Source organism: Oncorhynchus masou, unplaced genomic scaffold, assembly GCF_036934945.1.
Source record: "Oncorhynchus masou masou isolate Uvic2021 unplaced genomic scaffold, UVic_Omas_1.1 unplaced_scaffold_1020, whole genome shotgun sequence".
Taxonomy (NCBI): domain Eukaryota; kingdom Metazoa; phylum Chordata; class Actinopteri; order Salmoniformes; family Salmonidae; genus Oncorhynchus; species Oncorhynchus masou.
Window position 1 is genome coordinate 156,600 of NW_026999886.1, and position 15,919 is coordinate 172,518.

General features: G+C 45.0%; 1 protein-coding gene across 1 annotated transcript in view; it reads left to right on the plus strand.

Annotated features, from left to right (window-relative positions):
* The window catches only part of LOC135528687 (serine/threonine-protein kinase Nek11-like), a 59,542-nt gene extending 45,157 nt beyond the window's left edge, over positions 1-14,385 (plus strand). The window contains exons 7-8 of the mRNA XM_064957798.1: positions 5,583-5,679; positions 13,142-14,385. Of these exons, the coding sequence (XP_064813870.1) occupies positions 5,583-5,679; positions 13,142-13,439 (395 nt within the window). The 3' untranslated portion in view covers positions 13,440-14,385. The remainder of the gene's footprint in view (positions 1-5,582; positions 5,680-13,141) is intronic.
* The last annotated feature ends 1,534 nt before the right edge of the window (positions 14,386-15,919 follow it).

Genomic DNA, 15,919 nt, shown 5'->3' on the forward strand with positions numbered 1-15,919 from the left:
GAATGCATGTTTAATCCACAGAGAATGGAAAGGAATGCATGTTTAATCCACAGAGAATGGAAAGGAATGCCTGTTTAATCCACAGAGAATAGAAAGGAATGCCTGTTTAATCCACAGAGAGTGGAAAGGAATGCATGTTTAATCCACAGAGAATGGAAAGGAATGCATGTTTAATCCACAGAGAATGGAAAGGAATGCATGTTTAATCCACAGAGAATGGAAAGGAATGCCTGTTTAATCCACAGAGAATGGAAAGGAATGCCTGTTTAATCCACAGAGAGTGGAAAGGAATGCCTGTTTAATCCACAGAGAATGGAAAGGAATGTCTGTTTAATCCACAAAGAATGGAAATGAATGCGTGTTTAATCCACAGAGAATGGAAAGGAATGCATGTTTAATCCACAGAGAGTGGAAAGGAATGCATGTTTAATCCACAGAGAGTGGAAAGGAATGCATGTTTAATCCACAGAGAATGGAAAGGAATGCATGTTTAATCCACAGAGAATGGAAAGGAATGCATGTTTAATCCACAGAGAATGGAAAGGAATGCCTGTTTAATCCACAGAGAGTGGAAAGGAATGCATGTTTAATCCAGAGAGTGGAAAGGAATGCATGTTTAATCCACAGAGAATGGAAAGGAATGCATGTTTAATCCACAGAGAATGGAAAGGAATGCCTGTTTAATCCACAGAGAATGGAAAGGAATGCCTGTTTAATCCACAGAGAATGGAAAGGAATGCCTGTTTAATCCACAGAGAATGGAAAGGAAGGCCTGTTTAATCCACAGAGAATGGAAAGAAATGCCTGTTTAATCCACAGAGAATGGAAAGGAATGCATGTTTAATCCACAGAGAATGAAAGGAATGCATGTTTAATCCACAGAGAATGAAAGGAATGCATGTTTAATCCACAGAGAATGGAAAGGCATGCATGTTTAATCCACAGAGAATGGAAAGGAATGCCTGTTTAATCCACAGAGAGTGGAAAGGAATGCATGTTTAATCCAGAGAGTGGAAAGGAATGCATGTTTAATCCACAGAGAATGGAAAGGAATGCATGTTTAATCCACAGAGAATGGAAAGGAATGCCTGTTTAATCCACAGAGAATGGAAAGGAATGTCTGTTTAATCCACAGAGAGTGGAAAGGAATGCATGTTTAATCCACAGAGAGTGGAAAGGAATGCATGTTTAATCCACAGAGAATGGAGAGGAATGCATGTTTAATCCACAGAGAATGAAAGGAATGCGTGTTTAATCCACAGAGAATGGAAAGGAATGCATGTTTAATCCACAGAGAATGGAAAGGAAAGCATGTTTAATCCACAGAGAGTGGAAAGGAATGCATGTTCAGTCCACAGAGAGTGGAAAGGAATGCATGTTTAATCCACAGAGAATGGAAAGGAATGCATGTTTAATCCACAGAGAGTGGAAAGGAATGCATGTTCAATCCACAGAGAGTGGAAAGGAATGCATGTTTAATCCACAGAGAATGGAAAGGAATGCATGTTTAATCCACAGAGAATGGAAAGGAATGCCTGTTTAATCCACAGAGAATGGAAAGGAATGCCTGTTTAATCCACAGAGAATGGAAAGGAATGCATGTTTAATCCACAGAGAATGGAAAGGAATGCATGTTTAATCCACAGAGAATGGAAAAGAATGCATGTTTAATCCACAGAGAATGGAAAGGAATGCCTGTTTAATCCACAGAGAATGGAAAGGAATGCCTGTTTAATCCACAGAGAATGGAAAGGAATGCCTGTTTAATCCACAGAGAGTGGAAAGGAATGCATGTTTAATCCACAGAGAATGGAAAGGAATGCCTGTTTAATCCACAGAGAGTGGAAAGGAATGCATGTTTAATCCACAGAGAATGGAAAGGAATGCATGTTTAATCCACAGAGAATGGAAAGGAATATATGTTTAATCCACAGAGAATGGAAAGGAATGCCTGTTTAATCCACAGAGAGTGGAAAGGAATGCATGTTTAATCCAGAGAGTGGAAAGGAATGCATGTTTAATCCACAGAGAATGGAAATGAATGCATGTTTAATCCACAGAGAATGGAAAGGAAGGCCTGTTTAATCCACAGAGAATGGAAAGAAATGCCTGTTTAATCCACAGAGAATGGAAAGGAATGCATGTTTAATCCACAGAGAATGGAAAGGAATGCCTGTTTAATCCACAGAGAGTGGAAAGGAATGCATGTTTAATCCAGAGAGTGGAAAGGAATGCCTGTTTAATCCACAGAGAGTGGAAAGGAATGCAAGTTTAATCCAGAGAGTGGAAAGGAATGCATGTTTAATCCACAGAGAATGGAAAGGAATGCATGTTTAATCCACAGAGAATGGAAAGGAATGCCTGTTTAATCCACAGAGAATGGAAAGGAATGTCTGTTTAATCCACAGAGAGTGGAAAGGAATGCATGTTTAATCCAGAGAGTGGAAAGGAATGCATGTTTAATCCACAGAGAATGGAGAGGAATGCATGTTTAATCCACAGAGGATGAAAGGAATGCATGTTTAATCCACAGAGAATGGAAAGGAATGCATGTTTAATCCACAGAGAATGGAAAGGAATGCCTGTTTAATCCACAGAGAGTGGAAAGGAATGCATGTTTAATCCACAGAGAGTGGAAAGGAATGCATGTTTAATCCACAGAGAATGGAAAGGAATGCCTGTTTAATCCACAGAGAGTGGAAAGGAATGCATGTTTAATCCAGAGAGTGGAAAGGAATGCCTGTTTAATCCACAGAGAGTGGAAAGGAATGCATGTTTAATCCAGAGAGTGGAAAGGAATGCATGTTTAATCCACAGAGAATGGAAAGGAATGCATGTTTAATCCACAGAGAATGGAAAGGAATGCCTGTTTAATCCACAGAGAATGGAAAGGAATGCCTGTTTAATCCACAGAGAATGGAAAGGAATGCCTGTTTAATCCACAGAGAATGGAAAGGAAGGCCTGTTTAATCCACAGAGAATGGAAAGAAATGCCTGTTTAATCCACAGAGAATGGAAAGGAATGCATGTTTAATCCACAGAGAATGAAAGGAATGCATGTTTAATCCACAGAGAATGGAAAGGCATGCATGTTTAATCCACAGAGAATGGAAAGGAATGCCTGTTTAATCCACAGAGAGTGGAAAGGAATGCATGTTTAATCCAGAGAGTGGAAAGGAATGCATGTTTAATCCACAGAGAATGGAAAGGAATGCATGTTTAATCCACAGAGAATGGAAAGAAATGCCTGTTTAATCCACAGAGAATGGAAAGGAATGTCTGTTTAATCCACAGAGAGTGGAAAGGAATGCATGTTTAATCCAGAGAGTGGAAAGGAATGCATGTTTAATCCACAGAGAATGGAGAGGAATGCATGTTTAATCCACAGAGAATGAAAGGAATGCGTGTTTAATCCACAGAGAATGGAAAGGAATGCATGTTTAATCCACAGAGAATGGAAAGGAAAGCATGTTTAATCCACAGAGAGTGGAAAGGAATGCATGTTCAGTCCACAGAGAGTGGAAAGGAATGCATGTTTAATCCACAGAGAATGGAAAGGAATGCATGTTTAATCCACAGAGAGTGGAAAGGAATGCATGTTCAATCCACAGAGAGTGGAAAGGAATGCATGTTTAATCCACAGAGAATGGAAAGGAATGCATGTTTAATCCACAGAGAATGGAAAGGAATGCCTGTTTAATCCACAGAGAATGGAAAGGAATGCCTGTTTAATCCACAGAGAATGGAAAGGAATGCATGTTTAATCCACAGAGAATGGAAAGGAATGCATGTTTAATCCACAGAGAATGGAAAGGAATGCCTGTTTAATCCACAGAGAATGGAAAGGAATGCCTGTTTAATCCACAGAGAGTGGAAAGGAATGCATGTTTAATCCACAGAGAATGGAAAGGAATGCCTGTTTAATCCACAGAGAGTGGAAAGGAATGCATGTTTAATCCACAGAGAATGGAAAGGAATTCCTGTTTAATCCACAGAGAGTGGAATAGAATGCCTGTTTAATCCACAGAGAGTGGAAAGGAATGCCTGTTTAATCCACAGAGAATGGAAAGGAATGCCTGTTTAATCCACAGAGAGTGGAAAGGAATGCCTGTTTAATCCACAGATAATGGAAAGGAATGCATGTTTAATCCACAGAGAATGGAAAGGAATGCCTGTTTAATCCACAGAGAGTGGAAAGGAATGCCTGTTTAATCCACAGAGAATGGAAAGGAATGCATGTTTATCCGTGTATTCTATCCCTCTCACGTACTTCTCTCTTCTTACAAATAATGACTTACTCCGATTCACACACACACACTCCATCTCCCGTGTCACTCACAACGTACACACACACACACACACACACACACACACACACACACACACACACACACACACACACACACACACACACACACACACACACACACACACACACACACACACACACACACTCTTAGCTGGCCCAGTGAACCGTGGAACCTCATGTCAGATGCTGGCAGCTCCTAGACACCTCCTCTCTGCCTGCTCACCTGTGGTGAAGCTCTACTCTCAGCAGCTGCTTTTATTTAATATTGGCCTAGATGAGTCTGGAAACATACAGTGAGAAACTTTCTTCCAACCCACTGTGGAAGTGTGCCGCAGTAAGTGCTTCCTTGACAATGATTTCAAACTTTCATGTAAATAACGAAGAGAATAACCACACACCCAAAACTGGTTAGTGAAGGTGCTGGAGGCATGCTCAGATGAATCTCGACTGAACGAAAGCTCAGCTACTATTAAAATACATTTGCATCTGACCGGAAGTGTGCCAGGACCTTTTCCTGTTTTTCCAGTACAAAGAATGAAACAAAATGCTAAATAAATCAAGTTACTACTTTACCTGAATGTAAATGAGTTGTGTATTTCTCTAAAAGTGACCATGTGTTGTGTTGATGTCTTCTTCTCTCACCTATCACTCTGTTTTAGGTTAAAGATGCTGGCTGTGACATCTACAGCTCTCTCTCTCTCTGCCTCTCTCTCTCTCTCTCTCTCTCTCTGTGGGTGGGTGGATGTGTAATTTATTACACCAAATAAAAGATTTGAATGCACTTCCTCTGCTCTCTTTACATAAATCTACTTTTTAATAACTCAAAACAACCCAAGCTAAATGGCAATGGTACCAACAACTCTCCCTGCACTCTGGCAGTATTTCATCTGAGTGTAGACAAGATGACACACAGCATGATTTACTGTGATTAGATAGACAAGGGCAGAGATACCATCACAATCCCATAGTCGTTGAGAACAGATGTGGTGTGTGTGGGGGGGTGCGAGGTTGTGATGGGTACTCTTCAACTAACAGAGATCATTGTTGTTTTGTTTCTATATTTTGTCACATAGGAAGTGATTGTCACAGACCAAGGAGAATTTGCTTTGATATTATACTAAATTTGAGCATATTAAAAAAGATCAGAATATTGCTTACAAAATTATGAAATCATGTAAATACGAAAATATCAGTTTAAGCCTTTACATTTAGCTGTATTTTTAATGAATGAATTGCCCATGCGTGTCCCCAATAATCACAATTTCCTCTACAGTGGCTGAAGCAGTGCCAGAAGAGGGCCAGTGGGTCCCCATGGGGCCTCCAGTCATCAACAGCACCATGGCTGAGACAAGGATTCAGCGCATGACTGAGTGAGTAGGAGAACCTCTCCTTTCACCTTTCACCTTTCACCTTTGATTTGATTTTGATTTCTTTAAAGTGACGATAAACTCTAAAGTATTTATTAACTCTGAACAATTATGTTAATTATCTCGTGAAAAGCCTAACTTGTGATCAGAAACTACAACACTGTATATTCACTTCAGCTAAAGAGCGGGCGAACTTCATTTCCATCCCTGCACATACTGGCAACAGCAAACTTTTAAATGTTCAATACACTGAGCATTGAAGTTTTAAATGAAAGTAGGATGTATCTCACCTCCAGGCAGCGTCTGTTTCCCTGTCTGCCTGTGGCCTCTATCCATCCACCCTCTTGTTGTCCTATCCATCGATCTGTGGTGCACATCAATATGGATATCACATCAGCCTGGTGTAGCTGTGGGAGAGGGGCCCATCCCTCTGCTGTCTGCCCAGTGAGGTGGATGTGTGATAGGGTGAGAAGGGGAGTGGCAGGGCCTGACGGTGCTGCTGGCCCAGGGGCCCAAACCTCACCTCTATTCCACAACACTACTCTCCTGTACAGACAGCTCTCTGACTACGGACAGACAGACAGACAGACAGACAGACAGCTCTCTGGACTACAGACAAACAGACAGACAGACAGAGACAGACAGAGACAGACAGACAGACAGACAGACAGACAGACAGACAGACAGACAGACAGACAGACAGACAGACAGACAGACAGAATAAATAGGTAACTGTGAGTAATGTGAAAGATACACTTAGCAATATTGGTCACACATAGAAAAAAGCCCAAAAGTCACTGTGACCACCTTGGGTGCAATTGAAGTGATGGGGTTTGGAGTTTGGGCTAAGTGAAGTGATGGGTTTGGAGTTTGGGCTAAGTGAAGTGATGGGGTTTGGAGTTTGGGCTAAGTGAAGTGATGGGTTTGGAGTTTGGGCTAAGTGAAGTGATGGGTTTGGACTTTGGGCTAAGTGAAGTGATGGGTTTGGAGTTTGGGCTAAGTGAAGTGATGGGTTTGGAGTTTGGGCTAAGTGAAGTGATGGGTTTGGAGTTTGGGCTAAGTGAAGTGATGGGGTTTGGAGTTTGGGCTAAGTGAAGTGATGGGTTTGGAGTTTGGGCTAAGTGAAGTGATGGGTTTGGAGTTTGGGCTAAGTGAAGTGATGGGTTTGGAGTTTGGGCTAAGTGAAGTGATGGGGTTTGGAGTTTGGGCTAAGTGAAGCTGCAAGAGGCTGTTACCTGGAAAACACAGCCCCACTCGTCAAGCAGGACACATTTTTCTTTTCACACAGCGACAGTAGTATTCTGTTAAACACACACACACAGTGTGAGTTCTCAGCTCCATGCTCCCATGATGAGACTGGTGCTGGTGTATTTATAACAGAAGCCCAATTCCTGTGGGAGAGAGAATTAGACCCTGTCAGATCCCTCAGAGCTGCCGCTTCATAAAGGCCCAGAAATAAGAGGGGGGTGGAGGGGGCGAGGATGAAGGGAGGGGATGGAGGGAGGACAGGAGAACAGGTAGCAATTTACAGCAACGGCATCTGTCACCATGGCTCTCTTGGCTGAATAGAGAGGTAAGCTTTGATGCTGATGCAAGAGTTTCTGTTGGGTTGTTTTGGTGGAGGAGGAGGAGGAGGAGGGATGCTGATTAGAGCCACTTACTGTGTGTGTTAGAGAGAGAGAGAATGAGAGAATGAGAGGGGAGAACGAGAGAGAGCGAGAGAAAGGAAGAGATACAGAGAACGGGAACAAAAGAACGGGAGAGAAAGAGAGAGAAAGAGAGTGTTTGATTGAGTGTGCATCATTGACTGACAACTCTCAGAAACACATGCACATGCACACACACCATTAGTCACATTTTTGAGGGTTGTTTACTTTCAGATATATACCACATTTATTAAACATGTACTGAGAACATGCTCATCCATAGACCTCCCCAGCTCCTCAAGAGGCTATTTAGGATTATTTTGATTGATCAAATATTTTTGTACCATTCAATATTTGGGCTCCGATTTTTGTTATTCATCATAGTCATAATCAAAATGTTGCATATTTAAATTTGTGTTTGGAAAAAACATTATCTCTGTAGAGAGGAAATAGGTCCCCACTTGTTTACAAATGTAGGAGCCAAAGTTGTGTCTCAATGTAGGGACTGTAAAGGTCAACTGAAGAGGAGGAGATGGAGGAGTGAGGAGGAGAGAGAGGAGAAGGAGATGGAGGAGAGAGAGGGGGAGAAGGAGATGGAGGAGCGAGGAGGAGAGAGAGAGGGAGGAGGAGATGGTGGAGAGAGGAGGAGAGAGAGAGGGGAGAAGGAGATGGTGGAGAGAGGAGGAGAGAGGGGGAGAAGGAGATGGTGGAGGGAGGAGGAGCGAGGAGGAGAGAGAGGGAGAAGGAGATGTTGGAGCGAGGAGGAGAGAAAGGGAGAAGGAGATGATGGATGGAGAAGGAGATAGTGGAGAGAGGAGGAGCGAGGAGGAGAGAGAGAGGGAGATGGAGATGGTGGAGCGAGGAGGAGAGAGAGAGGGAGATGGAGATGGTGGAGAGAGGAGGAGAGAGGAGGAGACAGATGGAGGAGATAGGGAGAAGGAGATGGTGGAGCGAGGAGGAGTGCAGAGGAGAGAAGGAGAAGGAGATGGAGGAGAGAGGATGAGAGAGAGGGGGAGGAGATGGAGGAGAGAGGAGGAAAGAGAGGGGGAGAAGGAGATGGAGGAGCGAGGAGGAGAGAGAGAGGGAGAAGGAGATGATGGAGAGAGGAGGAGAGAGGAGGAGAGGGAGGGAGAAGGAGATGGTGGAAAGAGGAGGAGCGTGGAGGAGAGAGGGAGAAGGAGATGGAGGAGAGAGAGGGAGAAGGAGATGGTGAAGAGAGAGAGGGAGAAGGAGGGAGAAGGAGATGGTGGAGAGAGGAGAAGAGTGAGAGGGAGAAGGAGATGGTAGAGAGAGGAGGAGCGAGGAGGAGAGAGAGGGAGAAGGAGATGGTGGAGCGAGGAGGAGAGAGATGGAGAAGGAGATGGTGGAGCGAGGAGGTGAGAGGAGGAGAGAGAGGGAGATGGAGGAGAGAGGGAGAAGGAGATGGTGGAAAGAGGAGGAGAGAGAGAGAGAGAAGGAGATGGTGGAAAGAGGAGGAGCGCAGAGGAGAGAGAGGGAGAAGGAGATGGTGGAGAGAGGAGGGGAGAGAGAGAAGGAGAAGGAGATGGTGGAGAGAGGAGGAGCGAGAGAGGGAGAAGGAGATGGTGGAGAGAGGAGGAGCGAGGAAGAGAGGGAGAAGGAGATGGTGGAGAGGGACCAAAATAATCTACTCTGTAGTAAAGATGTCTGCTATCACAGAGCCTCAAAAATGGAATTACATTATAAAGTTCCATCAATCGTAAACAATCAGATGAATTAGATTATACAGTTCCATCAATCGTAAACAATCAGATGAATTAGATTATACAGTTCCATCAATCGTAAACGATCAGATGAGTTGTGTGTATGACAACTCACGCAGGGTGTTGGTGTGTACGCAATACGCATGGCCCCTCTCCTATCATCAGTCTTACAGTGGAGACCCTGCTGACACAGTGGAGACCCTGCTGACACAGTGGAGACCCTGCTGACACAGTGGAGACCCTTTTGACACAGTGGAGACCCTGTTGACACAGTGCAGACCCTGTTGACACAGTGCAGACCCTGTTGACACAGTGGAGACCCTGTTGACACAGTGGAGACCCTGCTGACACAGTGGAGACCCTGCTGACACATTGGAGACCCTGCTGACACATTGGAGACCCTGTTGACACAGTGGAGACCCTATACAAGACACTTCTGTTAAAGAGAGAGAGGGAGAGAGAGGGAGAGACTCTAACACTCACTAGGCTCCCTTGTGCCTCTGCAACAATACCTCAGAGAGGACTATCAATCCTCTCACAATCCTAGCTGTTTCTATCTTCTATCCGTTCCTTAGGAAGCCTCAAGCCAGAGATGACTTAGAATGGAATTATAATAATGAGACAGCATTTGCTAGGCCTGCATATTCTCTCTAAGAAAAAGACAAAGCCAAATTACACATGTATTGCTAAACTTAACTTCAGCCTTCTGAGGACACTTATAATGTTAAGAAGGATGGATAGCTCTGGAATTTCATCTGTTGCTACAGACTTATAGCCCGATCTGTCGCTACAGACTCTCTGCTGATTGAGAACCTCTCTGCTGATTGAGAACCTCTCTGCTGATTGAGGACCTCTCTGCTGATTGAGAACCTCTCTGCGGATTGAGAACCTCTCTGCTGATTGAGAACCTCTCTGCTGACTGAGGACTTCTCTGCTGATTGAGAACCTCTCTGCTGACTGAGAACCTCTCTGCTGACTGAGGACTTCTCTGCTGATTGAGAACCTCTCTGCTGATTGAGAACCTCTCTGCTGACTGAAAACCTCTCTGCTGACTGAAAACCTCTCTGCTGACTGAGGACCTCTCTGCTGATTGAGGACCTCTCTGCTGATTGAGGACCTCTCTGCTGACTGAGGACCTCTCTGTTTATTTGGGAACCACTCTGCTGATTGAGGACCTCTCTGCTGATTGAGAACCTCTCTGCTGATTGAGGACCTCTCTGCTGATTGAGGACCTCTCTGCTGATTGAGGACCTCTCTGCTGATTGAGAACCTCTCTGCTGATTGAGGACCTCTCTGCTGATTGAGGACCTCTCTGCTGATTGAGGACCTCTCTGCTGATTGAGGATCTCTCTGCTGATTGAGGACCTCTCTGCTGATTGAGGACCTCTCTGCTGATTGTGAACCTCTCTGCTGATTGAGGACCTCTCTGCTGATTGAGGATCTCTCTGTCGAGGACTGTGATTATTGTCCTTCAGTGTGTTTTGTATTTTTATATTCTCTTGAACTTTTTAAAGCTGTTTATTTTGTATTTTCTGGGGTATTTTCTGGTGTATAAATTGTGTATAATTGTAAGATGCAGGGTTCCCTTGAAAGAGACCTTGGTCATAATGGGACTCCCTGTTAAAATAATAAATAATGAACACAACTATGAACACACAACTGAGCTATGGACAGAAAACTCTGAACATACAGCTATGGCCAACCAAACACATGTTGTTGATCTGAAGCTTTGTCTGAGGCCCCAGGGTCATCTCCAAGATCACTATAGACAAAAATACCATATAGCCCCAAATGTGATACTACTTTTAGCTGGAAATGAATTACGCTTCTGGGCTTTCCTCTCTCCCAGACAACCCCAGAACATCCAGAAAGTCCCATCTGAGATCCAAATGGTTCATTTCTTCTGGGCTTTCCTCTCTCCCAGACAACCACAGAACATCCAGAAAGTCCCATCTGAGATCCTAATGGTTCATTTCTTCTGGGCTTTCCTCTCTCCCAGACAACCCCAGAACATCCAGAAAGTCCCATCTCAGATCCTAATGGTTCATTTCTTCTGGGCTTTCCTCTCTCCCAGACAACCCCAGAACATCCAGAAAGTCCTATCTGAGATCCTAATGTTTAATTTCTTCTGGGCTTTCCTCTCTCCCAGACAACCCCAGAACATCCAGAAAGTCCCATCTGAGATCCTAATGGTTAATTTCTTCTGGGCTTTCTCTCTCCCAGACAACCCCAGAACATCCAGAAAGTCCCATCTGAGATCCTAATGGTTCATTTCTTCTGGACTTTCCTCTCTCCCAGACAACCCCAGAACATCCAGAAAGTCCCATCTGAGATCCTAATGGTTCATTTCTTCTGGGCTTTCCTCTCTCCCAGACAACCCCAGAACATCCAGAAAGTCCCATCTGAGATCCTAATGGTTCATTTCTTCTGGGCTTTCCTCTCTCCCAGACAACCCCAGAACATCCAGAAAGTCCCATCTGAGATCCTAATGGTTCATTTCTTCTGGGCTTTCCTCTCTCCCAGACAACCCCAGAACATCCAGAAAGTCCCATCTGAGATCCTAATGTTTAATTTCTTCTGGGCTTTCCTCTCTCCCAGACAACCCCAGAACATCCAGAAAGTCCCATCTGAGATCCTAATGGTTCATTTCTTCTGGGCTTTCCTCTCTCCCAGACAACCCCAGAACATCCAGAAAGTCCCATCTGAGATCCTAATGGTTCATTTCTTCTGGACTTTCCTCTCTCCCAGACAACCCCAGAACATCCAGAAAGTCCCATCTGAGATCCTAATGGTTCATTTCTTCTGGGCTTTCCTCTCTCCCAGACAACCCCAGAACATCCAGAAAGTCCCATCTGAGATCCTAATGGTTCATTTCTTCTGGACTTTCCTCTCTCCCAGACAACCCCAGAACATCCAGAAAGTCCCATCTGAGATCCTAATGGTTCATTTCTTCTGGGATAGAGGTTTCACCAGATTTATAGACCTGATAGGACCAGTATCAGATAACTGGACAAACCAAAGTACAGTAGACATTCATCTTTACATCACAATATTAACTCCAGAAATAGTATCTGGTAAAAGGCGTCCAGGGAAGACAGGAAGGATCAGTATTTTCTAAATGTCCGTTTTCTCTGACTGTGACGTCTCAAGAAAACAATGCAGTGAATCTCAACAGATCTCAATAGAGACTTGACAGTTGTCCCATGACAACCCAGTACTATGTGTTCTGGGCATTAGAAACGGTTAATTTAGTGTCTGATGTGTTGGACTGTTGGAGTTGTGTTGTCTCCTAGTGGAAGATGTGGACTTTGGTATATGATACCAGGAGTTTCTTGGGCCCACATCCTCGTCAAATTCACGAGGCCCGCCCCAATGGACCTGCTCTTTTCCTGCTGCCAGCTCCATGGCAACGGAACACCCACTGATGACAGCACACACAGACACTTAGGCAGCTTAGCACTGGCTAGTGACACTGTATGTCTCCATGTGATGAGATAACTATGTTTTTTCCATTTTATTGGACAGACAGGTATAGTAATACTCTATCTCTCACAGCACCCATTATGCATTATGTGAAAGCATACAGGAACAAATGGACTACTCTTGTTGCTAACGGGTACAAGAGTGGTCTATTTGTGGTCTTGTGTGGCTCTGTTGATAGAGCATGGAGCTTGCAATGCCAGGGTTGTTGGTAAATTCCACGGGGGAACCATACGAAAAATGTATGCACTCACTACTTTAAGCCGTTCTGGATAAGAGAGTCTGTTAAATGACTAAGATGTAAATGCCAAGTGCTGTTATTCTGTCTGGATACGTCTGTTCACATGCTTCAGCAACAATCGTCCTGGTTCTGTTCAAGATTAGCTTGAGGTTGCCCACGGTGCACACCATGCAAATGTTTAGCATGATGTTTCACTGAAGTACAAGTTCAATGTAATTTCCTGCCTCCTGTAATCACATCAAATCACTCTACACAGAGAGCATGTTATGGGACCCAGGACAACATTTAAACTGTCAAAATGTCAGCCAATGTCTGGCTGATGAGTGTGATTAGTGGACAGAGTTGACACCCGGTCTCTCTCCCTGTGTCTGTCCCAGGTCAGTGTCCCGTCGGCTGGGTCTAACCGTCTTCCAGAGGGTGTATAACTACCTGAAGGGAGCCAGGGAGAGGCAGGAGGATGAGGGGAGCATCAGACAGGCCCTCAGCAGCCTGGTGGAGAGGCCCAGTGATGGCTTTGAAGTGGACCAACTACTGTACTACGAGGAGCAGCTCCAGGGAGCCAGAGAGGGAGCCAGAGAGGGAGCCAGAGAGGGAGCCAGAGAGGGAGATAGAGAGGGAGCCAGAGAGGGAGCCAGAGAGGGAGATAGAGAGGGAGCCAGAGAGGGAGCCTGGTGAAAAACATGTCTGACACTGACTAACCTGCGATCATGTTACATATCCAAGCATTTCAGAAAGAGCACATCTTGTTGCTCTCCAGGACCAGGGTTGGTGACCTAGTAGATCAACAGAGATGACAGACATTACTTCATGATAGACCAGGGTTGGTGACCTAGTAGATCAACAGAGATGACAGACATTACTTCATGATAGACCAGGGTTGGTGACCTAGTAGATCAACAGAGATGACAGACATTACTTCATGATAGACCAGGGTTGGTAACCTAGTAGATCAACAGAGATGACAGACATTACTTCATGATAGACCAGGGTTGGTAACCTAGTAGATCAACAGAGATGACAGACATTACTTCATGATAGACCAGGGTTGGTGACCTAGTAGATCAACAGAGATGACAGACATTACTTCATGATAGACCAGGGTTGGTGACCTAGTAGATCAACAGAGATGACAGACATTACTTCATGATAGACCACGGTTGGTGAGCTAGTAGATCAACAGAGATGACAGACATTTACTTCATGATAGTTATTTTCTTTTTGTTCTTCCTGTCATTTCCATCTAGAAGAACAAGCAATTCAATTAAATCAATATTAAATATTAGTGCATAGATTTTGGGCTAGTTTCTATCAGAATGACATAGTGGTTGTTTTTGCGGTGTTAAAGGGGGAACTGCGTTAGAGCTGTCAAAAATCCGAAAGCGGTTCATTTCGTTAGCTTGATATGACAATTTATTGCAACACAAGCACCTGACTTTATAAACCGACAAATCCCATGCAGCAACGTTATAAGTTCATGCAGCAACGTTCAAACATTCAAATGCGTGATTACATTTACATTACATTTAAGTCATTTAGCAGACGCTCTTATCCAGAGCGACTTACAAATTGGTGAATTCACCTTCTGACATCAGTGGAACAGCCACTTTACAATAGTGCATCTAAATCATTTAGGGGGGGGGTGAGAAGGATTGCTTTATCCTATCCTAGGTATTCCTTGAAGAGGTGGGGTTTCAGGTGTCTCCGGAAGGTGGTGATTGACTCCGCTGTCCTGGCGTCGTGAGGGAGTTGTTCAGTTGTGTACACCTCGTTGGAAAGATAGGCTATTATATAACCCCATCCAAATGAACATGAAAACTGTCAGGTATGAAGGTAAGACTCAAGGCAGGCAGGGGTCAGTAAACCAGAGGTGGGGTACCGGACGGCAGGCAGGCTCAGGGTCAGGGTAGGCAGGGGTCAGTGAACCAGATGTGGGGCAACGGTACCGGACGGCAGGCAGGGTCAGGGTCAGGGTAGGCAGGGGTCAGTAAACCAGAGGTGGGGCAACTGTACTGGACGGCAGGCAGGCTCAGGGTCAGGGTAGGCAGGGGTCGTGAACCAGAGGTGGGGTACCGGACGGCAAGCAGGCTCAGGGTCAGGCAGAGTGGTCAGGCAGGTGGGCTCAGGGTCAGGGTAGGCAGGGGTCAGTAAACCAGAGGTGGGGCAACTGTACTGGACGGCAGGCAGGCTCAGGGTCAGGCAGAGTGGTCAGGCAGGTGGGCTCAGGGTCAGGGAGGCAGGGGTCAGTAAACCAGAGGTGGGGCAACTGTACTGGACGGCAGGCAGGCTCAGGGTCAGGCAGAGTGGTCAGGCAGGTGGGCTCAGGGTCAGGGAGGCAGGGGTCAGTAAACCAGAGGTGGGGCAACTGTACTGGACGGCAGGCAGGCTCAAGGTCAGGCAGAGTGGTCAGGCAGGTGGGCTCAGGGTCAGGGAGGCAGGGGTCAGTAAACCAGAGGTGGGGCAACTGTACTGGACGGCAGGCAGGCTCAGGGTCAGGCAGAGTGGTCAGGCAGGTGGGCTCAGAGTCGGGACAGGCAAGGGTCAAAACCAGGAGGGCAAGAAAAAGAGAGACTGGGTGTCATGTTCTGACCATAGTTCTTTCGTGTTTTCCTTGTTTTAGTATTGGTCAGGACGTGAGCTGGGTGGGCATTCTATGTTGTGTGTCTGGTTTGTCTATTTCTATGTTTGGCCTAATATAGATCTCAATCAAAGGCAAATGTTAGTCATTGTCTCTAATTGGGAACCATATTTAGGTAACCTGTTTTGTGTTGGGATTTGTGGGTTGTTGTTTCTTGTCTTTGTGTCTATGCACCAGATAAGACTGTGTTCGGTTTTCACATGTATTGTTTTGTAGTTAGTTCATGTTAAGTGTCTCTTATTAAAGAACATGAACTCCAACCACGCTGCGTTTTGGTCCGCCTCTCCTTCCCAGGAAGAAAGCCGTTATACTGGGAAAGGCAGGAGTTGAGAATAAAAATGCTGGTTGACTTGACAAACAAGACGAACTGGCAACCGGAAAACAGAGAACACAGGTATAAATACATGGGGGATAATGGGAAAGACACCTGGAGGGGGTTGGAGACAATTACAAAGACAGGTGAAACAGATCAGGGTGTGACAAAAACATGCATTAGCCGACACTCTCTATCGCCGTTTTG